Raw genomic sequence first — 25,561 nt, forward strand, 5'->3', positions numbered from 1 at the left:
TTACTATAGCATAATTGACATGCGCAGAACCCATTATTCGACTCTGCGCATGTTTATTATGCTATAGTAACCATAACTGGTTACTATAGCATAATTGACATGCGCAGAACCCATTATTCGTCTCTGCGCATGTTTATTATGCTATAGTAACCATTTATTTCTAAAAATAAAAGGGTCGAAAATTGGCAATTTTTCGAAAATTTCCTGTACTATAGTACAGGGATTTTTTCCCAAAATGGCCAAATTTCGACCTTTTTATTTTTCGATATAACTGGTTAGTATAGCATAATTGACATGCGCAAAACCCATTATTCGACTCTGCGCATGTTTATTATGCTATAGTAACCATTTATGTCTCAAAATAAAAGGGTCGAAAATTGGCCATTTTTCGAAAATTTCCCTGTACTATAGTACAGGGATTTTTTCCAAAAATGACCAAATTTCGACCTTTTTATTTTTCGATATAACTGGTTACTATAGCATAATTGACATGCGCAGAACCCATTATTCGACTCTGCGCATGTTTATTATGCTATAGTAACCATAACTGGTTACTATAGCATAATTGACATGCGCAGAACCCATTATTCGGCTGTGCGCATGCTTATTATGCTATAGTAACCATTTATGTCTAAAAATAAAAGGGTCGAAAATTTCGACCTTTTTATTTTTCGATATAAACTGGTTACTATAGCATAATTGACATGCGCAGAACCCATTATTCGACTATGCGCATGTTTATTATGTTATAGTAACCATTTTTGTCTAAAAATAAAAGGGTCGAAAATTGGCCATTTTCGAAAATTTCCCTTTACTATAGTACAGGGATTTTTTCCCAAAATGGCCAAATTTCGACCTTTTTATTTTTCGATATAACTGGTTACTATAGCATAATTGACATGCGCAGAACCCATTATTCGACTCTGCGCATGTTTATTATGCTATAGTAACCATTTTTGTCTAAAAATAATTTTCGACCATTTTATTTGTTGACATAACTTGTTACTATAGCATAATTGACATGCGCAGAACCCATTATTCGGCTCTGCGCATGTTTATTATGCTATATTAACCATTTATGTCTAAAAATAAAAGGGTCGAAAATTCGCCATTTTTCGAAAATTTCCCTGTACTATAGTACAGGGATTTTTTCAAAAAATGGCCAAAATATAAAGTTATTAAAATTCAATTATTATGCGATAATATTGCTGTATATGATCATATATTGCTTTATCATCATCTTATAGTGCCATAGAACTCCGTTATGTCGAAAAATAAAATGGTCGAAAAGTGAAAAGTGTATATATTTTTTTTACAAATTCCCTGAATAGTATAGGGATTTTTTATGAAAATGGAAAAATGTTGTCCCTTTTTCACCTAACTGGTTTACTATGACACCATACGACTTTATACATGTCACATTATATAAAGAATTAAACAGTGTAGAGTTGCTTGGTATTTTCACAATGTTTAATTGCTTGCTAGCATGCCACATAAGATGTATGCCAACTACCGTAATCAACTGATTTCACATAGAGATTAAAAAGAACAAAAAAAGCAAACGGCTGAAAAAAAAAAGAACTTAACTCGAGAAAAAAATAAAAACCTAAACTAAAAATGTACTACATTGAAACTCCAAATGCAGGCTGTGGTGTTAAGAATTATAACACAACAATTTTAAGAATCATTGTTACAAACAAAATCCTAAATTAGTATTAGAAACTGGCACCATTATTTTAAAATTATGAAAGAAAAACAAGATCGTTGTTGAATTTATCTCAATTTTTTCGTGAACTATTTTTGTTTATATCTCTATATAAATTCTTATTAGGATACATTTAAATATAATATGTAGATATTATGTGTAGATGATGCACCAAACTTGTATCTGTGCTATAACATCATTTCTAAAAATTCAAATGTTTCACATTAAATGCAATGTACACAACTACGAATGGTATCGGCAAAAGCGCCTATACCTCGTTACATCTAAGCTAAACATATTCAAATTGTGAAAGTGTAGTAAATATTACCAAAAATATAAAGAAAAATAATAACAAATAAAACCTCTATTAAGAAAATTAATCAGTGTAGTAAATTAAATACTACTTTAACAATCAGATACAAAATTAAGAAAATAATCATTTGAATAACGTGATACACATGTTATGTAAATTAATTAATTTAAATATGCTAATTAACCTCTTGTTCATGAGAAGATTAAACTTGTGCGGACAAACACACACAACAAACTGGAGGAAACAAAACACATAGATTTCAAATACTAATACCAAAAATAAGGGTGGTGACCTTTGACATGAAAAATATAAAATACACCATTGACCACCCAAAATGTCTATTAATAAAGGTAGTCGCTATAAGGTATCATTTTGTTGCTAACAAACACTAATAATATGTGCAACATGATTGAGTAACTACAAACAAGTCTTACTGTGTTTTATTAATTCTAATGATAATTTTATTATAAATGATTTCATATAGAAATTATGTTTTAAAATAATAATCAGTATTAGCATGATACTTGGGTACAATGAACGCAAAAACAATGGTGTTTAGAAACACTGGACTACCTACAGTGAGAACGGCAATATGGAACAATATAGCAACAAAATACACACATTATTTTAATATACTATCTATTAAATGTCATTAAGTTTTTAGTAAACTTTGATATTAGAAATTATCAATATGCTTTAATTGAATACTTTGGTTATGTTTTACTCATTTACATCAATTTACGAAACTACAAAAATGAGAAAATGAATTCCGTCACATTATCTAGAAAAAGCCGTCGCAATTTGGGATCGATCCAGAAAATCACGTCCATTTTTAAGATCTCATTTTCGATCTAAATTATTCAAATGTCTAGCAATAATTCTTAATAATTTAAAAGCCTAGGAATCTACACCACACTACATCAATTAATATACACAATGAAACACATTTTTAATTTTTTAAATTAAACTTTACAATGAATGAATTCATTTCATTAGATTCACAGGTGCACCTTTTTACTACAATTCCTACACTGTGCTTCAAAAAGTCCACAATATTCAGCACTCTTCTACATTTGGAATTTCAAATTTTTAATTTACACACTTTTATTTTTCAATTCTATATTATAATAATAAAGTAAGCATTTATTTATTTAAATTTTCTCATTTCTTTAGGGTGAAGAAGCCTTTGCCAGATTTTGGTTTCTTGCCAGCGCCGGTGTCTGCAGGCATTGTAGCCGATTTCTGCTGGTCTGTGGGATGTTTGCTGGCCTCGTTCAGGCAGTCTATCCAATATTTCACTTCATTACTGTCTTTACACTGGAACAAGTAGGCGTTTCCATCATTTAACCTGAAAAATATATTGAAACAATGATTTTATTCATCTATCAACATCAATATAAAGTAGTAGTAGTAGTAGTAATGATAGTAGAATTACATTTATAGAAATGATTAGATGTATACAGTAGTTATGTTAGATAGTAGTATAAGCAGTATACTAGATGGAGCAGAAATAGTAGACATAGCAGTAATACTGTAGATGATGCCGTGGCAGTAATAGCAGACGTACAGTAGCACTTTAAATATGATTTTAATTATTATTATAATATGTTCGTTTGGTTGTCTGACAAGAGAAAGCAATTAAAAGCATTAGTAGTAAAATATTCCAGTGATAGTAGTAGCAGAGTAAGAAAAGATAAAAGTAACAATATTAGTCCAACCAGTGATGGTTAAAATCTGTAGCAACAACTATAAATAGCTGCTGGCAAAGATTACTTGTTATACATGAAATTCACTGCAAAAATAAATCAACTTACTAATAATACCAAAATATCATACCCATAGTAGTCATATAGAATATTATGTATTAATTTTGTAGAGTTAGTTCAAAATTATGGTAGCAGAAATAGACATTAGTTTAGTAGAAATAGCTATAAATGTAGCAATAGGCTTAGTACTGCTAGTGGCCACACTTTTTTATTTATTTATTCCATACACATCAACAGCAAGAAATTGTCAATGAATGAATGAACTATATTGTGCTTATAAACGTAGTCTAAATTGAGGCTTAGGCAGTGGATTAGAAATAGATGCAAGTTACAACCATGGGAACAGGTCAGGATTGAACCGTGGAATTTGAAGGAATGTGGATTGTGGAAGTTGCAATCACAGCAGTTGGAGTCGCAACAGTTGCAGTCACAGAAGCTACCAGCAGTTGCAGAAATAGTAAGAGCAGTTTCATTAGAAAAGAAAAAACAGGTTGGGCACGAGTAACGTTAGTTGAAATAAGAATATTTAAAGATGTAGGTTTGAATACAGAAGAGGTGATTAAGAATTAGAAATACCTATTAATAATACATAATATCAATAATTCAAAATATTAAAATCACACATCATTTTACCTATAACAAACCAGTTATTTTCAACACGATTCAATATCACACACCACACACACAACTACAATATACCCAATAATGAAACCAGTGGATAAAGATATACAGTCAAATCTCCCGGACACCCTTGGACTGGTTTCTGGATTGTTTGGTATTCTGAATGTGTTTTGGATCCAAGAATTTTGGATGTTTTGGACCTCAAGAAAAGTTTCTGATTTTCAGAAAGTGGGATATTGGGAGAGTTGACTGTACAGTACTACAAATTATCTAGGTATTAAGACTTGGAAACAAAATCACAAAACAAAAATAAAATTTAAACAAAAACAAACCCGTAAGTCCTTTACACAAAACAGGTAAGAAAAGAGGAAAAATAAAAATCAATTGTGTATCATAATATGAAAAAAAAAATGAAAACTAAAGAATATCTAATCTAATCTTACTGTAGTAATGCCATATGGGCCATAAACCTAGGTTAAACAGTCGGCCTACAGTTAGAATTTATAGTAAAAATTAATAATTAATTTAACTAAAGAATGTCATAGCCATTATTATATTGCTACCCTCAAGTTTACGCTCATAAATTGTTCGCATACCTGATTCTGAAAACGTGCTTCTTCTTAGTGTAATCGTCAGCAACCGCTATTGTTGCACTAATGAGAGATATTGGAGGTTCTCCATGATAGGTACCGTGAGGTATGGACTTCTGATCTTTGTAGAAGAAAAGGTCTGAGCCTTGTTGTACACAGAATACTTGATGCCATGACCTGTTATATGAAATATACATATTAACTCAATTTATATAGATATTGGCCTGGCTAAGCAGTGTTTAGACTTGGCTTGGGTGAAGAGTGTCTAGACTTGGCCTGGCTTATAAGTTGGCCCATGTGTCTTGAATGTATTACCTGCTATGTGCTTTCTTATTATTTGATTCCATTTCATGTTTTCTAATTAGATTTCCCTCAGCTTGGAATGACGGAGCATCTCCACGACTACTGCCCTCTGCTACATCCTCTTTTCTCTCGCTGATAGTGCTTGGTGTGCTCTGAGCATGTTCTTCATCTCCGTTCAACAATTCGTTTGAACCATTTCGATCGCTCTCAGCAGATTCGCCATTAAACACGTTGATGGCAGCCTCCATCTCGTGCTTGACGTTGTCCAGACGCTCTGAGACCACTTGCTGATCATCTTCATCCACCATATGTCGACTGTAACTAATAAAAGTTCAATAAACAAAATGTTAGTTAGATTGAATTGAACCAAGATTTTGAATCATTAGGCAAGGTTGATAACCACAAAGCTACCGTGCCACTAACCATTTATCACTTTCCTATCATAACACAATCATTATTATCATCATTAATTATTATTAATCAAGTTTAGCTTTTTTAATAAATGATTGTGTATGTATTGCATATATGATGTAAACAACTATGAAATTCAATTGCCATATATGGTAATAAGAAAACAAAATTCATCAAAATTCATTTTTACTTACTTTATCTGAATATCATCTTGCTTTGGCTCTTCATATTCAACCTTTTCATCATCCTTCTCGCGTTCACTCTCGGTCTGAAGAAACTCTTCAACCAGCAAATGCTGCAGAGAGGGTGCTTCTTTCATAGGTGGAATGTCTTCATCGGAAGAATTAAGAGCTCTTCTCTCCTCTGCCTTTTTCCTTCGTAGCTCTTTCAATTCAAACTGAAGAAGAAATATACATTTACTTAAATTTCTTAAATAATTTACTTTTTTTAAAAATATAATATAAAATAGAATGATAACGTCACCACAATTTCTTTTTTAAATCCGAAATATGGACTAAGTTCAGAAGTACTTTCTAGAGTAATTATAACAAGTCCGAAGAATATTAAAACAATGAATATATGTTTTTAAACTACTTAAGGATCACCCATAGTATACACAAGGGATGCATAATAACACCATCTTGTATATAGGAAATCAGGTCAAGTTTTGGTGGAACAGGAATGAAACAGACCACAAATTTGACGGATTTCCCTCGTTACATGTGCCCTTATTTGGACATGTCATATTACATATTTTTTAATATCACTACCATATTTGGGCATATCACACTTTTTTTTTTCAAACTAGTTTGATAGCGTAAACAGAGCTTTAGTATTATCATTAACATCACTTTTCCAAATTTGATTGTGGTAATGAATCAACCAAGTAGTAAGTGACTTACAGTAGTTAATTTTTCCAGTGCTATAAAGCGGTCATGCTGGGTGGCGGCTGCTTTCTCAAATGCTTCATGTTTCTTGATTAATTTCTCAACTTCATCAAGGGAGTTCTAACGATAACAAAAAATGAAATTACACATTTAATAATAAATCAAAGTACATAGAATATTCTAATATGATTTATAAAACGTTTAAATTATATTTTACAATTAAAATAAACGTACCCCGTAGTCTTCACTCTTTAGGTATGGTTCCTGCATGATGAGCCAGGCCTCAGCAATGTGGGCGTCTCTTGCAAACTGATACACCTCTTGGATGAGGAGGAGGTACTCCCATCGATGCTCCCAATCAGCTATCATTGCACACCTCTGATTGCCTACTGTCACAAGCTTCTCACGGATCTGAAATTAAGAAAACCCAACGTTATCATTTTATCGATGGTGGATGTTACTTTTCTTTTTCAAACAATTTTTAAATCATTGTTTTTATATGTATGACTCATGTGAATAAAGTGATTGATCAAACTTGCTTGTTTGATCAATATATATGTCTTTTATAACTTGCAAGGTACAAGTGATTGTACCTTGCAAGTTATAATCATTATGAATTGTTGGTAAAGATAATCTAACCAAATCACACGCTACACCTCTATTAAGGGGACATTTTCCCGTCAGAATGAATGAGATAATATATGTTTTAACACTAAGGCTAACCCCAATTTTGGGGACATTTTCTGGGTCCCCAAGGAGTCCACATGATAGGGGTTCTACTGTAGCAGTATGTCGGTTATTCTATATTTATACGTACCTCTTTTGATGCGTAATGTTCCTTTGCTAACATGTCCTTGCCAAGCGTGAAGCAATCCGTAAAGCTATCGTTACGTGTGTCAATCTCGGACCGGATGTTCTGATGGTGATTTATCAAAAGTTCTACTCCAGTGATGTCCCTAAATAAAAAAAAAACAAAACCAGTTAATTAACTAGTAATCTTTAACTCCAAAAATTATCCAGGGGTGATATGGTCTTTAGCCTGCTACCTGAGGATAAGAATCAAAGGCGGTGAAGCTGTTTGTTGCAGGCTTAAATCTAAAGCTCTGTCTACACTATCAAACAGTTTGACAAAAAGTATTATGTGCCCAATTATGGTAGTGTTATGACATCATCATGTCAATATATGGGCACATAACATTTTTTTGTCACATAAAGTTTGATAGTGTAGACAGAGCTTTAGACTTTACAATGATAAGCAGCATCTTAGCAATTAATATCCATAAAAGAATTCTCGTTTAATAACATTTTGATTCAAATTACTACTATAGTATCTAGTACTTTAAGCTATAATTATTTCAGAGTATTTTCTTTACTAAAAGTGAACAAACCTTGGTTTTTCTTGTGTGTTTATCTGGATTGAGATGTCATCCATCCACAGCTGGAGAGCTCGCACCATATTCAAGAATCTGTAGAAGTCTAGCGTGTCATGTAGTCGCTCTGTTCTAAAGGACACCGCTGCTTTCAACGCATTCCATGCTTCAACAACCTCACGTTCTCTGTCATCAATGTCTCGTGCTTTTTCTCCTGCATAAGCCGCACGAAGATTGCCAGCATCCTCTTGGACCGACTTCACCTGTATGTATAATATATAATTAGTATTCATTTCTAAAAAAAAATAGACTTTGGCATGGGTGACTACATCCGGAATTTGGTTGATTAAAAAAACAACTAATTACACGGTAAATGTGAAAAGGTACCCTGATCACTGATCCTACCATAAGGTCAGAGGTTACAAACGTATATGTAGGCCTTTGTTCAACAATTATGTAACACAACACAGTAATGTTCTCTTCACTCTTCTAAGTGGAATAGGTATAGTGGGAAGCTATTTTACCTGGAAAGCTAAAGCTTTTAGGTCTGTCTCAAATGCTTCATGTTTTCTTTGTAGCGCCGTCACCGTATTACCGTCTTTGCCAAGATCTTCTGACATTGAATTTTGTTTTTCCTAATAATAAAAAAACAAACAACATTAAAATAAAGCTGATTGCTGCACTTTTTTTGGTTTTGTTTTTTTTTCATTGTCACAATTTAATTTAATATCAAACACATACCTGTATTCTTCCAAGTGTTTCTTTAGCATCATGATGAAATTTGTGTAATTCGTAAGATGCGGCTAACATCTAAACAAAAATAAAATTGTAACATTAAGAAAAGAACAGAAGAAAAGAAAGATCAATTCAGTCAATAGCAGAGGCTAAAATTATTAACTTGTGCTTCTGCTTTTGCAGAGTTGGCTAGGTGAAAATTTAACTAAACAAGACATGGCTTAAAAACCTAAAGTTACACGAACCACAAATGAATATTTGCAAGATATTTTCTATCATACCTGTGTTCTTGTGTCTATCAGTTCCCTTAGATCAGCCCAGGCTTCGTTCAGACCCTCCTTCCACTCAGCGATAGTAGGGGCGTCCGAGTGCTCAGCCTCGATCAAATCATCTGCCATCTTGTTGACCTTATTCACTCTTTCGGTTCCGACTGAGATGGTCTCGCTGGCAAAAGCGCGGAAACGATCTTGTAACATCTGCAAGTAAAAGTAAAACCGAGTATAAATATTAGGTTTGTGGTTGTATTTGGTAAACTTTCAGGCCTAGATTCATACACATTGTAATCTTATTAATTATGTGCAATTTATAGAGTGAAAAAAAAACCAAAACTTACTGTAACATGTTCAAAGTCTTGTCCTAATTCGTGTGACCCTGCAACGACCTCACGTTCAGCAATCCATTGTTCTAGGTCGTCGACCTCTCTGTTGAGCTGGAAGAGTCGTACAGCTTCTTCCAATCTGTGGCGTCGTTCTTGTGACAAGTCTTTCAGACCGGCATATAATTTGTCAATTTGAGATTGTCGGATTGCAATCTGGTCACTAAGTACAAAAAAAAAAGTTAATACAATTTTTTTTTTTTACACCATTCTCCATTAGTGAAATAAATTAACCCAATAAAGGAGACACCTTTAGGACCCAAAAAAATATCCACTTAATACTGGTGTCCAACATGTAAGATTATTATTTTGTTTTTACTTGATCTTGAAAATGTCGATCTCTGTTTTGTATATCTTTTAATCGTAATAAATAGTTGATAAATTAAATATAAATGTGCAAAGCAATGGAAGTATAAGGAATATTTCTAGCACACTATTAGAGAGGTTGTCAAAAAATAAAATATCACATTATAGTAATGTTTTGTTGTATGATATATGACTACAGAAATGGATTTCAGAATCATTAGAAATAAACGAAACACAAGAATAGGAGGCGTGCAGCTTTTAGAGCATAATAGAAACAGGTGGCGAAATTAATGGCGTATGACACGACAATTGTCACAGCTTAAAATGAAAATACAAAGGATGATATTTTAATAATTTATGAAAAATAGTCAGTTTCTATTACTGTGCTGTGGTTATGTGTAAAAGGATAGATATCGCATTGTGAGGTATGGTCTCTGTTATTCGACAGGTGATCTGGCTTGTACTGGGATTGACCCTTCATATGGAGGTCATGGTTATGTTTCTAGTTCAGTGAGAAAGGATATAAAACTACCAAAAAAATATGTCTATTTTATTATGACATGATTTCATCATGGAGGTTGGAGGTAGAAGAGTAAAGGGATGGTAAAGAAAGAAAGCATGAACATTGGCTTGAAGAAACTTGATGTGCAAGAGAGGAAGAAGTGGCAACATAGAACTAGTGCCATCCTTCATATCATCATATACTTTAATAGAAGATGTTGATGATAATAATGATGATAAATTATGATGATGATGATGATGATGATGATGATGATGATGATGATGATGATGATGATGATGATGATGATGATAATGATCTCTAAGAAGCCTCTAAACCATTTGTACTATTTAAATCTTTTTCCACAGGTTCCTAGACATCAGTTATTTTTCATAAAACATAGAAACCAATAATGTTTCTAACCTCTGTGAGTGGTTCTCATCCATGAGCTTCCTGGATTCCTTTGACAGGTCGTTGATTGTGTCTGCATAATCTTCGACAGCGCTTTCCAGGATGTTGTGCTTCTTCATCATGGCCATAGCACTTGAGTCGTCTTTACCACGTTCCTCAGCCATCATGTAAAGTTCTTGTTCGCTCATCCATGCTTCAGCCTCATTCGCATCAAAGTAATACTAAAATAAGAAAATAATGGGCACTGTTGCTTAGTGGCTTACACATCCCAGGGTTGTAGGTTCAAGTAATAGATCTGCTATAGTAATCAAGAATAAGGTTATAATGATTAATCAATGCAATAAAATAAAAATATAGTTTAATTAACTAACTTACCCTTTGCGCTTTTTCGGATTCAATTAATCTGTCTTTACGAGCATCAACCGCGTCCTTCAGCTTCTCCCATTGGTCGTTCACTTCACCGATTGACTTATCTATCTGATCCGAGAATGGATGATTCTCGTCGATAGCTGCCCTTCCACGGTCACAGACCTCCACGATACGCGGCTCGTGGCCATCCACCTCAGCCTTCAACGAGTTGTTCTTTTTCTGCAGCGTTTGTACGGCTTGAAGATTGTTACCGATGTCTTGAGACGTCGCTGGAGGCATACGTTCTTGAATCCAAGTCTGCCGAGCAAAACAATAGTAATACATTTTTACGGGTTGTGAATGTTAAAATTCATTCCAGTAAAAGGAAAAAGTATCAAATGAAAAAACATCATTTAAAAGACGAATGATTTGATGTTCTCAAGAAAAGACATGTATCGTCAATTTCAAATATAGTATCCATTATAAAGATGGTGAATGCATGGGACATCAGCGTTATTGTTAACTAATACAAAAACATTACATGCAAATGCGGATGGTATATATTAAATATGAAACATAAATTTCACCCGCAATAAGACAATAAGACAACAATATACAGATTACATTTCAACTGGCTTAATGGATATTAAGCCTTAAGGCAATGTTGGAAATTGTATACCATAATCAAAACAAATTGATGAAGAGTAATAATCGACGCCTTCTAAATAACAGAAAAAGTATATTTTTATATTACTCTGAAAGGCAAAGTGAAACGGGCCTCAAACTAGTTCATATAGCAATGTTGGAAATTGTATAACCATAATCAAAACAAATTGACGGCGACTAATAATTGAAGCGTCAGAGAATGTATTACATTGATATCTGAAAAAGCCAGGCAACAGGCCTAGTTCATACTGTATGATAATCAGACTCATCAGAAACTAAAGCTCTGTCTACACTATCAAACTTTCTGTAAAAGTGATGTGCCCATATATGTACATATCACTACCATATTTGGGCATATCACTGCCATATTTGGGCATATCACACTTTTTTTGATAGTGTAGACAGAGCTTATTACTTCCAAAAGCCATGAAACATGCCCGAAAAATCCTCCTATACTATACTAAAATTATTACTAAGTTGACAATTCTATCTAATTGTATCTAAAAACCAGATGAACATTTTTAATCACATTTGTGAACTAGAACTTTTTAAATTATATAGCAATTAACCTTGCCACAGATAAATGTTAATTAAGGTTGTGTCCACATTGAGTGTTATTATCCAAATCTTGGTTTAAATGTTAATTAAGGTCTTGTTCACATTGAGTGTTATTATCCTAATCCTGGTTTAACTTGTTCTAACAACCAAAAGATGTAGAATGGTTAACGCAAACAACAGAAGAAAATGCTCTAAATACAATCAACTAATCCAGCCACTTCAGGATAAACGATTTAGTCAAAAAGCACAGTTTTTTAATATTACTGTATATTATGTATAATATGTATAATTATCATCATTATCATAAATTACCAATTCAAAGAAATGACCTCTAGCAATTATTTTATTTTCAAATTAGTAAATTCAGCAAAGAATTTGAATTATAGCATGATAAAAAAAGTGTCATATTAACTTTAGTATGACCTCTGAATTCGCTATGAATATTTAGTACATTTCCAACGTATACAGAGAGAATTTTGTCACTAAGAGATTACAGTTAACAATATCAAATCATGATACAAATTAACACAGTTTACAGTTTAAAACAGAAAAGTTGATCTAATGACCAGGTTAACCTTTGTACAGTTTAAAATCATACTATACACTATATTTATAAAGTAATTGGTATAAACAAAGAAAATTTAATTTGTACACAATATGAAATAATATTTCCAATATAAATATTTTCTTCAAAATTGCTTTTCTCTTTATCATTGGACAAGCATGTCATTTTAGCGAAAGTAAATTACCATTCATACCATATACAGTAACGTTTCAAAATTAAAAGCTACTCATATGAAAATGCTGTTGTATTAATGATGCTAAAGCTCTGCCTACACTATGAATCTTTATGTGACAAAAAAATGTGATGTGCCCATATATGGACATGATGTCATATAATTACCATATTTGGGCACATCAAAACTAGTTTGATATTGTAGACAGAGCTTTAAAATGATATTCGTCAAAAAGGGTCAAATATAGGTTCTAGAAGTATGTTGTGTTGGCGTCCACTTGATCCCATCCCATCAAGTCTTAGTACAGGAGTTATCAACATTATTATATTTTTTTTAGCAGTAAGTTCTTTGTGGGCCTTATGAAATCGCATACTGGATTTGGGCTGCGGCTCACTTGTTGAGAACACAAGGCTTAGCCAATTATTAAAGTAACAATGACACTGAATTACCGTGACAATTGTCTTTCTTTTAGTGCATGTAAACGAGAAATGATATAAACTAATTTAAATACCTTCTCATCTTCGAAATCTCGGATGAGTTTGTGACCTTTCTGAGCATTTTCAAGTATAGCTCTTCTTTGAGTCAGAGGCTCGGACATCGCCATGAAGCGTTCCTCGACGGCCTGTTTCTTAACGGTCACTTTCTCAATCTCATCAAGGTTCTCCAGGTTTTGCACGGCGCAGTGAAGGTCATTGACCTGACTCTTCTTGACCATTACTTGGCTTTCAAGCATCTGTGAACATAAAATTACATAAAAATGATTAAAAAAAAAAATCAGTTAAAAATACACACAAAAAAATTACACTCTGCCTTGTTTACTTCTAACCATCACCAGTTTGCAAAATAAATTTGCATGGGCTTTCTTTCGAAACTGATTACATAAGAATTACAATTTGTCTTTAAATGAAGTAGAAGATGAAAATCGATACTTTGTTATTATTTGCTTCAATTAATTAGAAATACATTTATGCCAAATTCATTTATAAACAAATCCTAACACACTTAGATTCTGCTGTGTGTATCTTTTACGAAGCTAACAAAAATTAATTTATCCAATACATTTATTATGTATAATTTCAAATTCAATTTTATCAATAAGTTCATTTATTTATTGTTTGACCATTTTCACAGCTGTACAATTTGGTCAAAGTTTAACCATAGCCTGGAAGCCTGAAGTTATTGAATAAGGTGCTTGACTGGATAATATCAGAGAAAGAAACAAATAAAAAAATAAACAAAATGTTTATAACAAAAAAATACAGGAAGAAAAATATTTTTTAATACATTGAATTTCAAGCGACAACTTAAAACGGTTTTACAAACAAATTCTAATTCCTGTTTATATCCTGATAATATTTAATACAGTTGGAGTTAAATTTGAAATTCAAATTTATTGATTATTTTTCTGTAAAACTGACCTAATTCCTTGACCTCTTTTTTGTCATTAACATAAGGATTTGTATAGAATTTGCATTTATTAAAATTAAATCATAAATCCTGTATATCGTTTCAACAAAATTAAACAGGAATGGTAAAATTGTCTCTACATAAAAATTTTAAAATTAAATCAAATAACAATTCGATACTAGGGTTAAAGGACCAAAACACAGAAGGTTGAAAATATGTTTCAATTATACTCCCAGGTGGGCTTATAGCCATGTCAATTAATGTTACAATATATCTAAAACTAGTTTGAATATGCATGACCCGGTCCATATATAATTGCTGATTCACAAATTCATATTATGCTAAATTAGATAAATAGCAACTTGTATATAATAAACTTGTTAAGTCCCACGCATTTCATTAAAATAGTTAATATGTATTCCATATTGTGTCATAAACTCTTTTTTTTTGTCATCTTGTTTGCAGTGAGTAAATTTCAATATTTTGACGGATCAGTGTGACGACAGTAAATCTAAATATTATGATGGATCAGTGTTTAGATTCAGAATATATAACACTGTTTACACACAACACAAATAAGTTAAGCTTTCCCAGTTTATTCAGAGTATACATATTAAACATATTTTACATAATGTTTATTTTTTAATTACCCTTTAGAAACAATATACCATTCATCCTAACACATCTATTACTCTGAAATCTACCCACATCTATATACCACATCCTTAGTTAAAAGAAAGTACTTGTGCTGTGTATAAACTATAATTTATTACTTTAAATTTCCTTTTATTTGGAGTCGGGCACATTTAATATAAACAAGAAATATTAAATTCATAGAAATAAAAAAATTAACTGACATAACTTTTCTTGACTATATTTATATGATTAAAAAACATAACTACACCATTTGGTATTCTTAGTAAAAAACCTACAGTAGAATCACTAATAAAATGGACACCTCTGGACCCAATAGTGCCCCTTAATAGGGATGTCCTCTGAATAGGGGAATTGGCCGTAGTGTTAAAGCATTGTATCTGGCTGTTTCATGGGAAAGTGTCCCTTAATAGTGGGGCTGTCTCAAAGCAGGTTGTTCTAATGTATTTATAAATTTTATAAAATAAAGTTGGTCTGAGATCCGAAAAAAATAATAATGTGGAACAATAAGAAGGGCCTATGAAATTTCAACTATAGAAATGTTAAATATAAAAATTAATCAAAATTTGAATAATAAAATACTAACCCAATCCAGCTAAACTGTGCATATACATCCAGTCAATAAAGATATAAACCACTAATAGAGCACAGCGTAATTTTCATTTTGTCCACGCCAGCATGGTTGTGTTTAAACCCGTACATTATAGATAAGCCTAACATGTTAGTGTACTAAAAGTGTGTAACATGTTGAAACTAAGCCTGCTCCAATAAGAACTGATTAATGTTCTATAAATAGACTTAATGTAGAGGGCAGTATGTTCATTTTGTATTGTGCAAATCTCCAAAGGTTCCTAATATTTTATTCATCTTCCTGCCTTCCCTATAGTGTAATTTTGTTCTGTTTTGGATATGGAAAAAATCCTGATAGTTCATATTTATAAATATATTATTTAGGCTCTATTACTGGGTCCTAGATTGTCTAAAAGAAAGAATCTGGCATATCCAATTGTTTACTAGATGCTGATGCCTATGATAGTGTATTTAGGCTCTATTACTGGGTCCTAGAAGAAAGCCTCTGGCTTTACTAGATGCTGATGCCTATGATTTTGTTTAATAGTTCCCTCTACAGCTTGATGTATTTCTCTCCTAATATTTCACTTATCCCCTGTAATATGTTTGTTTAACAACAACATAAGGGTAACGTTTAGCTAGATAGGTTTACATGGGATAGATCCAGAGGATCAAGCCCAAGTTTAATCCAAGACCAGTAAACTAAAAGTAAAACAATGATTAGAACATGGGCTTAGCTCATATCATTAACTGGAATGCTCTGTTGTTTATGCATTCTGACATTTAAAAAATTACCTGTTGTTTTTTAAGCAAGTTCTGAACAGTCACCAAATCATTCAACGTGTCATCATGTCCGACTTGCGTCTCCAGATCGGTGATCCAGTTGTCCAGATCGTCACAACCTTGAGAGAACAATGCTTGACTGTTGGCTTCAAAGAGCTTCTTGCCCTTTGATTTTGTTGTATCTTCAAGATCCTGCCATTTCTGTTCTAAGTCTTGAAGCTGCTCCTCGACTGTTTCTTTCATTTCTGGTTTCTCTTGCACCAACTGATCTCCATGCTAAAAAAAATAAATAATTTTTATTAAATAAATCGTATTATCTTATATTCTGTAAGCTCTGTTATCAAACTAGTTTGGCAAAAAGTGTGATGTGTCCAAATATGGGTGTGATGTGTCCAAATATGGTAATGATATGACCAAATATGGTAGTGATATGACACATATATGGGCACATTTTTTTTTTTTTTTGGTCACATAAAGTTTGATAGTGTAGACTACTCAAAAAATGTTTTATGCAATCGATCATAAACGATTGATTGATAAAGAATCAAGATCTGTACTCAAACTGAATTTCAATTTTTATTTAATTTACGAGCCAATGTACCCCCTCTAAGCTTATCCAATCTCTCTTTATTCTCAACTAAATTAAATTTTGATTTAATATATGTTCCACTATACCTCTCTAAGTTTGTCCAGTCTTTCTCTATTCTCCACCAACTCTTTCTCGAAGGCTTGATGTTTCTGCCACTTGCTGTGCAGGTTACGTGCTTCGTCGTATGTCTCCTCTTGAGCAATGACCATCTTCTCCGTAATCCATTGGTCTAACTCCTCGGCTTCCTCAAGGAATGCCTGCAGCTGGCACTGATCACGGAGCTTGTCGAGAGCATCTTCTGCTGCTTGTCTGTTGGCTTTGCGTCTGTCAAGGAATTTTTTTCAAATAGTGTTGAATTGTACAAACATGAATAAAAGTTTTGACAACATAAATTACTAAGACAACACCAGTAAACTGGGGTAATCTTCGAAAAGATGCACCGGGTTCTTTAAAAGTTTACACGAGCCAGATGTTTACAATGAACATCCAGTCCTTATCCTTGAGAAAACTGGATCTATAAACAGGTCAAGGAGAGATTTGAACCTGTATGGATTTTGTGAGTATGGCTTTGCCTAAACCTCTGGCCACTTTACTTAAACTAACTAATTATACAAACAAATTTGCTGCCAACCTTTCATCAATATTTTCTGCCTTCTTGTTGATCTTATCAGCAGCATAATGGTTCTCATCACAAAGTTTGTTTGCAAAGGTTATGACCGTGTTGATCTTCTCGTCGGAGTTGTCCATTTGGCTGATAAAATTCTCATGCTTCTTAATAGCTTCTTCTGCAGCCTCCAAGCTATGCTGTAGGGACAAAAGGAAAGAAGATAATTTAACGTACACTCAATTCTAGAGCCAAAAAATGGCTTGGTTGTTATTTGTATTTTGGTTCTAATTATTAGCTCTTAATAATAGTATTTTGAGGGTGAGGTTAATAAGTATACTAAGAACACATTTGTTTGTATGTTGCTGTTTCAGTCCAAATTTATTTTTATCAAAGTTGGCTTCTGAATAATACTCTCTTTAAATAAATTATTTAAAAAAATACAACACAATCAATCTCCCACTCACAGGTTGTTTAATGTTAGCTAAGAAGTTATCCTGCTGGTTGAGAATGATGTCAGCCAGTCTAGCATCTCTGACAAACATCTGGTGGTTAAGAGCCTGCGACAGAAGATGCTGTCTGTTATCCCACATCTGGTGAAGTTCGATCCAACCATCATCAAGCGCTTGCAGACGCTAAAATATGTAGGATACAACAAAAATGTAATTGTTTTCAAAAAATTAATTATGATATATTTTATTTGAGGCTGAAGTAGTCAAATCTAGTTAATATGCATACTCAGGCAGAATAATAATTGGATTAAAATCAGAAAAGTATGCCTGGGTAAAAAATATACATATGGAACTCCTAAAATCCCCTCTTTCCTTTACTAAAATAACCAAGTGGGAATTGAGTACAACTGGTACTAGATCTGTTGCTGTACAAAAGAGAAGACTGTCCATTTAACCACATGGTGGCAGTATCACTTAATTCAAATGAAAGTAGAAATTTTGTCGAAGATCTTACCTGTTTGAGGAAGACATATTGTGCATCAGTTTGTCCTTCGGTGACACGTTCTCCAGTTTCTTTCAGCTGTGCATACTTGTCTTCATATCCATCGATCTCATCCTTGATGGCAGCATGTTTGTTCAGAGACTTCTCCGCCTCTTTTAGACTGTTTGGAATGTCCTCGGATGCAATGGCAGTCTGTGTCTTGGTGAGCCAGGCTTGGAATTCATCAAGATCACCTAAGAACTGGTGAAGATCACCAGCATCGGCGAGAGCTGACTCTCGTTCTTTCAACTGCAGAAAACAGAAACAGATAATGTAAATAGCTCTAATAAGAGTTTTAACAAGAGTTTTTTCCATTTGGTTCGACAACACAGTATTTATTTCTGCTGGCACAATTTTTAAAAAGGATATATTCCATAGTAAAGACACTGACATACATGGAGATGGAGAACATTGTACTTACAACATCATTGAGGTTCACCCATGCCTCTGTGATGCCATTGTATCGTGCTTTGATCTCTTCCTCCTCTTCAGGATGTTCTTGGGCAAGCTTGTCAGATTCTTTCTTGAGATCATCCAACTATGTAAACAAGAATACAATTTAAGAACAGTCAATAAAAAAATCATTTAAAACGTCTATATTGATCAATAGCTTCTAAGATAAAAATAAAGGCATACTCAAACAAGATTAGAAAAAAAGAACTTACCTTGGCTTCAATGGCAGTGATATCACTTTCCATTCCTTTCAATCGACGTTGCAGAGCTGTGACACCAGCAAGATCATTTCCAAGTTCCTCTGTGGCAGCGATGACCTTCATCTTATCTCTGATCCAAGTGGTAGTTTCAATGCATTCAATGTGGTATGTTTGGATGCCACGTGATGTCAGGATGGCTTCACGTCTGGCATCTAATAATTCGCGCAGAGCATGCCATCTCTGGTTCAAGTGGTTCTGCTTCTGGTTGATCTCTGGTGAGTTTGGATGCTCACTCTGGAGAAGTTGTCTTGCCAGTTGGTTCACAATGGCAACTTTAGAAGCATTGATCTCAACTTCTTTCTCAAGACGTCCAAATCGGGACAGCAGGATGTCGTTCGATTCAAGATCTTCTCCCGGGTGCAATGCTTGAAGAGTTTGTTCCTGTAATATTAGACAAAGCATGATAATTTTTAGGTTTATTATAATAGTTAAATGCCACCTTATATGTTTATTATATAGGTCTATGTTAATTGTATTTGTATCAGTTCTGTATTTGTATGTTAACCCTCCTTATTGGCGAATTATTTTTGTTGTTGGTGGGTTTTGAAATACAATAAAAATAAAATAAGAATAGACACATTTGAAATAAGGCTGGTGGAAGACCTTAAAATAAGGACACAAAATATAAAATGTTAAAACTATACCTTTTCGTCAATCCAGGCCTCGACATTGTCAGCCTCGTTGAAGAGCTTGAACAGGGACAAAGCATCTAGCAAGCGTTGCTTGCGTAATTGGTTCAAATCTTTCAATTCCTTGTATCTACGATCAATTGTACCCAGCCTAGCTTGTACCTCTGGTGAATCACGGTCCTAGTTAAAATAAGATATTAACATTGATTTTTTTTATCAGAATTTTCATATACAGTATGAATACTATACAACACACTTTAATAATAGTAATATATTTATTAGGACAGTGCTAACTTCAATGTGGACAATATTAAAGAATGCAACTTGGTGAAGATAGCCTACTATTACTAGGGTAATGGGTTCAAATCCTGCAATCCTCAATGACATGCTGTAAGAGTTTGTTTATAAGAGTATGTACATGTCTGTGATCTAATTGGGACATCTTGGAACATACAGTAGCTAGATTCACTATTAGCAATGTTTATACGCAATATTTATTTATAAAAAAAAAATCTTATTATTGTAACTATTTGGATCAATTCCTTTATAACTTAAATTTATGTGGACTTCTAGTTTTACCTGATCACCAAGTTGATCAGCCTGTTCGTGCAAGCTTCCAATCACCTTGCTGTAGTTGTCCAATTCTGTTGTCATAATCTGCAACGAGAAAATAATCTTTTATGATTATGACGAAAAAAATTGTCATCTATTATTAAGTATGCCATGCCCCATGACATCATACCAATGACATCATACATTAGTTTTGCTTTGAAGTTGAAACATGCACACAATGCTCGAATATTTGCATTATAGAAAAAGAATTTTAACCAATTAACTAATTCAATTTAACAATATACAATAAAGTACATTAGTGAACCATTTTCTAATAAACGATAGAAATAGTAAATAACTACCAATTTGACTAATTGTGATAAGGAATTTATAGATTATATTTTAAAAGGAAAAACCCATCCGGTAGCAAGATTTTATCATTAATTTCAGATTATTAATAAAATATTTAATATTCAAAGCCCAAGTGCGAATAAGAAAATTGTACTTTTTAAAATAACATAGTCTTTTCCTACATATTATAAACATATATTTTTAATTATCTTTATAGACTATAATAATGAAAATGTGCATTAGTTTTATTAATTTGATATTCCACATTATTATTATTATTTATGTAACATTTAAATTAATTAATTGCACTCTCCCTATAAAAATGCAACGCTCACTTTAAACTGCTTTTTCCCCACAAAAACACATTGTGAAAGCTCACTTTAAAATATAATTTCATTTTTTGCACTTATGAAGAGATGGCATGAACTGTACTTAATATCAGCACATCCATTTAGAAGCAAGCACTTAAAATATAAATTAGTTTTCACTAAAATATTAACATCAAGATATTAGCACAAAAGACACATTTGAACTTTGACCTTACGAATTCCTGGAGAACATGTCATTTTATGTGTCAATTTAAAATGTGTATGACACGCACATACTTATAACTGGACTATTTATCTTGCCTCATTGTATTCAATGTAAATCAAATACAGTGCCACTAACATCCGGACAAAAGCATTAAAAAACATAGGTCGCAATGAAAGCATTTACAGTACTATTGAAGAGATAGAAAAAAAATGACAACTATGGAATGGCAAAAGTGCCTTTAGTATAAAGTTTTGGCACCTTATTGTCCAACAGCATAGATCTACATTTAATAATGACCTACAGTACTCTCAAAGGCAAGGATGGCGACATTCGATTGGATTGTCAGAATCAAGTGATTACTCCGGTTTATGTCGGTGAATTTTTGTCAATCATTTCTTATTAAGATTAAAGATTCTTTATTCTTGGAGACTGAATAACACTGCTCTATGTGCAAAAGAACATGCATTTTAATCAAATTCGTCAATAACCAACTACAAACAAAACATTACATTTTTTATTTAGTAATGTATTAGGATCTGAAAGGCATGCAGTTATAATATAAATAGACACTGCATCCAATTTGGACCGAACAAGGCAAAATTACTATTTTTGAATTGTACTTTCCCAAAATCTATACTATGCCCGTTACATTTGAACCAGCCTATTAATAAAGTTAGTAAACAAGCAACAAAACAGTGATATCTGTATATTATCTGGAAACTCACTTCATCTTCTAAATCGTCTATATTTAGAAATTCCTAGAAAATGAGGAAAATGAAGCAAACACAACAATAAAACATGTGATCAACATGCAACAATACAATGTGCTAAAATGATATCTATGTTATTATGGGATATCTATAAAGGATAAATGAATAATATACTGTACATGATATTAATAATATACATGGAATATGAGTTTAAAGCTCTGTCTACACCATCAAACTAGTTTGACAAATAAAGTGTGTTGTGCCCAAATATGGTACTGATACTATGCTTAAATATGGTAGTGATATGACATCATCATGTCCATATATGGGCACATCACATTTTGTTGTCATAAGTTTGACAGTGTAAACAGGGCTTAAAGTTACATTCACCTGGTTTGAACAGGTACTAAAATGATGTTATTGTTAATATTGGATAACTATATAATGGATTAATAATGTACACATGGAATAAAAGAAATCAAGGATGGTAGTAGTAAGCCAAACGTAATACAATTTCCGGATCCAGGTCGTGGGTTCGAGTCCCGTCTGAGAACTGTTTTTTGTTTAAATTCAAACTTTCACTTTGGAGAAAAATTACTACAATTGTAATAAGTTTAATATTAAATAATCAACTAAATAGTTTATTTTAAAAATTAGGTTAATTATTATTGTTTTTTTTAAATTTATTTTCAAACATTTCATTTAACATTCAAATATTTTTAAGGGCCACACAACTTCTTTGTCCTATTTTCTAATACAGCCTTTGTGTTTGTTTGTGAACAAAGCACTGTTACAAGCAACTGCAACCAATTTCCTGTCTAAAGAATTTAAATTTCCTACTATCTGTTAAGATATGCTGTTGATTGTAAGAAGTTTGCAGTCTTATTCAACAAGATTCCAATTGTAGTAAGAGTGTCACCATAAAGGAATGTACACCATTTGAATGTACAGTAAAACCTATATTTATTCACCTATTTCATTAAAATTAATAGATATCCATACAATGGAATCTCACTACTAGGAAACCATTTGCTCCACTGTAGGAATGTTTCTTCTTGGGGTTGTTTTTTTTACTTGGGGTTTATTTAATTTTTATTTCAACTTTCATTCATTACAGGAATATTTCAGCTGACACTGGGCACAATTAGGTGGGTAATCCATACCCCTGATGATTAACATTGTTTATTACTCAGGCTAGTGGTACAAAGTACAGACGGATAATTACCATATAAATGAATATGCATGCATTACTAGGAAATGACCAATTATATTTGCATAAAAAAAAAAATAAATGATATAGACAAACAGTAACGGACAAAAAGTAGATTATTATCAGTATGAGATGCATGTTTGCTAAATGACAATCTAAAAATACTTCGAATATAAACCAATATGGCGAGAGCAAACAGGATTTTCAGTAGAAATGATTTATGTCAATAAAAAAATGAGCAGTTTCGTCTGGTCTGGATTTCATCATGTCTTTAAAAAATGATTTCATGTTACATGACCTTAAAGCTTGGTTCCCACTAGGACGCACGTAACCCACAACACAAGCGAATAGACCAATCACAAGTGCCAATTCCAATAATTGGCATCGTCCTTGCGTTACGTCCTAGTGGGAACCAAGCTTAAGCCAAGTTTTCTGAGCATACAGTGAGTTGTACTAAAGTATGTTCTCTTTGAGAGACAACAATTAAATATAGTCACCTTGTGTTTCTTAATGAGTGATTCGGTGCTAGCTTGGTCATGGCCAACATCCTCACTGGAGACTAGTCGCAGAGTGTCTAGCATCCAGATGTCAACATCATCTGCATCAGCGAAGAACTAAAAAAACATAAATTTATGGATGAGAACACAATTAAGATACAGATATAGAGTGTAAAGGTTAATATTTAATTTACAAATTATTCAACAATTTCAAATATCAGCAAAAAAACTCTCTTAATAAATAAACCGTAATGTTTGAACAGGAATCTTGTATAGTTGAGCTTTATGGGTACTCAAGTATGATGGGTTCTATCTGGCGGTCACACAAAAGCAAATTTGTTATTTGTGACCTGCTGCGAAAAAAATAATTAAGCAAATAAAACAATGTTTTGGCCCATCTTACCTGGTACATATCGGTAGCTTCGTTCAAACGGTTCTTCCTCTGCTGACTAAGGTCAGTAAGTTTCTCCCAATTCTGCTGTATGTCAGCATTGCGTGCCTTAATCTTGTCACCATCACGGTGACCCTCATTGATAAGGTCTTCTCCTGCCTTCATGTTGCCTTCTAGTTGCGTCTGTCGTCCAGACATTTCTTGCTCCAAGGCCTAGAAGAACAAGAACAGTTATTTAAACTAATAATTCCTTTAAAGATGTATTGTCCCCAAAAAACATGAGAAATGAAGATTAATTAAATCAGACTTTGAATAGGTTATTTTGTAGTTTTAATAAAGTGAATCACTTCCCTAGAAAAAAAACGGAAACAAATTATGTTTTCACATATAAAATAACATGATAAATGGTTAAATTCAACCAAAAATCCATTGGCTGGCAGCCAAATTGACCATTTTTGCTTTAAATTCCAGTTTTTTCAGGTAAATAAATTTGTTTTCGATCCAATTTTTGGTCAAAGTCAATAACTATTATGTAACATTAAAATAGCATATTCAAAAAAAAAATTGTAAAAAATTATTTTTCAGGGGGACAATACATCTTTAACGCTTCTGGATGACTTTCTAAAAAACACTAGAGATTTTCTGGATCATAAGCATACCTTGTGTTTGTTAAGAAGGAGGTTAACACTGGTGAGATCTCTGCCAATGTCGCCAGATGACAGAACTTGTTCCATCTCTTTTATCCAGTTCTCATCGTCGGCAAGATCCCAGAAGAATTTCCACAGTTTGCACGATTCCTTAAGGTTGTCTTTGCGAGTGTGGCCAACATTCTGCAACTCTTGGTAGCTCTCTTCCAGGTTGGCAATTCGTTCTTTTACAATCAGTGGATCAACAGGAGTATAACCTACAAGGAATATAAATTAATTATTTAATCTTACTTGAGCACATGCACACATCCTCCTTGAACCTGGGTTTTTTTTTACCATGTAATGTAATGCGACATTTATATAGCGCTATTTCATGAAGATCAGAGCGCTGTGGATGTTACACCATGAACCAATGTTGTAGCAGTGCAGAAATATTTTTTTGAAGAATAAAATAATACAGTAGGGCTTCTATTAAGGGGACACATTCAGGAACTAAGAAATGTCCTCTGAATCAAGGGTTGTCTGAAATGCCCCTTGTTTGTTACACAGGAAAGGGTGCTCGTAATGGGGGTATGGAGCTATATAATACGGGCGTTTATTTAATAGGAATGTCACAAATGAGGAGCATTCCTTTGTATTATGATAAATTATAGTTGGCCGTAGTGTTAAACATATGCTGCTCTTCGTTTGTTTTACAGGAAAGTTTCCACTTTAATAGGAGTGTTCCCAGAATAGGTACGTCCCCAAGGAGTAGGTAGTACCTGTGACATAGAGGTATATTTTTATCCTATTCTGTTTGTGTACAAGATATCTCAAACAGTTAATGTTATTTTGTGGTTCTACTAA

General features: G+C 33.1%; 1 protein-coding gene across 3 annotated transcripts in view; it reads right to left on the reverse strand.

Moving 5' to 3' along the window:
- Positions 1 to 1,452: 1,452 nt before the first annotated feature.
- Positions 1,453 to 25,561, reverse strand: part of LOC144852199 (spectrin beta chain-like) — a 55,936-nt gene continuing 31,827 nt past the window's right edge. For 2 of the 3 annotated variants that reach the window (XM_078709950.1, XM_078709951.1), the window contains exons 10-37: positions 24,728 to 24,972; positions 24,081 to 24,281; positions 23,678 to 23,794; positions 21,986 to 22,018; positions 20,403 to 20,480; positions 19,839 to 20,003; positions 19,147 to 19,575; positions 18,903 to 19,019; positions 18,455 to 18,730; positions 17,956 to 18,123; positions 17,516 to 17,688; positions 16,971 to 17,208; positions 16,308 to 16,571; positions 13,393 to 13,614; positions 10,948 to 11,238; positions 10,585 to 10,793; positions 9,315 to 9,519; positions 8,983 to 9,177; positions 8,708 to 8,776; positions 8,491 to 8,601; positions 7,985 to 8,229; positions 7,414 to 7,552; positions 6,831 to 7,007; positions 6,612 to 6,716; positions 5,904 to 6,106; positions 5,311 to 5,619; positions 5,002 to 5,172; positions 1,453 to 3,366 (exon numbers count right to left, since the gene is read on the reverse strand). In XM_078709950.1, the coding sequence (XP_078566076.1) occupies positions 3,180 to 3,366; positions 5,002 to 5,172; positions 5,311 to 5,619; positions 5,904 to 6,106; positions 6,612 to 6,716; positions 6,831 to 7,007; positions 7,414 to 7,552; positions 7,985 to 8,229; positions 8,491 to 8,601; positions 8,708 to 8,776; positions 8,983 to 9,177; positions 9,315 to 9,519; positions 10,585 to 10,793; positions 10,948 to 11,238; positions 13,393 to 13,614; positions 16,308 to 16,571; positions 16,971 to 17,208; positions 17,516 to 17,688; positions 17,956 to 18,123; positions 18,455 to 18,730; positions 18,903 to 19,019; positions 19,147 to 19,575; positions 19,839 to 20,003; positions 20,403 to 20,480; positions 21,986 to 22,018; positions 23,678 to 23,794; positions 24,081 to 24,281; positions 24,728 to 24,972 (5,342 nt within the window). In that variant the 3' untranslated portion in view covers positions 1,453 to 3,179. The remainder of the gene's footprint in view (positions 3,367 to 5,001; positions 5,173 to 5,310; positions 5,620 to 5,903; positions 6,107 to 6,611; positions 6,717 to 6,830; positions 7,008 to 7,413; positions 7,553 to 7,984; positions 8,230 to 8,490; positions 8,602 to 8,707; positions 8,777 to 8,982; positions 9,178 to 9,314; positions 9,520 to 10,584; positions 10,794 to 10,947; positions 11,239 to 13,392; positions 13,615 to 16,307; positions 16,572 to 16,970; positions 17,209 to 17,515; positions 17,689 to 17,955; positions 18,124 to 18,454; positions 18,731 to 18,902; positions 19,020 to 19,146; positions 19,576 to 19,838; positions 20,004 to 20,402; positions 20,481 to 21,985; positions 22,019 to 23,677; positions 23,795 to 24,080; positions 24,282 to 24,727; positions 24,973 to 25,561) is intronic. The other variant, XM_078709952.1, reaches the window with a different exon arrangement.

Source organism: Antedon bifida, chromosome 9, assembly GCF_963402885.1.
Source record: "Antedon bifida chromosome 9, ecAntBifi1.1, whole genome shotgun sequence".
NCBI classification, from domain to species: Eukaryota; Metazoa; Echinodermata; class Crinoidea; order Comatulida; family Antedonidae; genus Antedon; species Antedon bifida.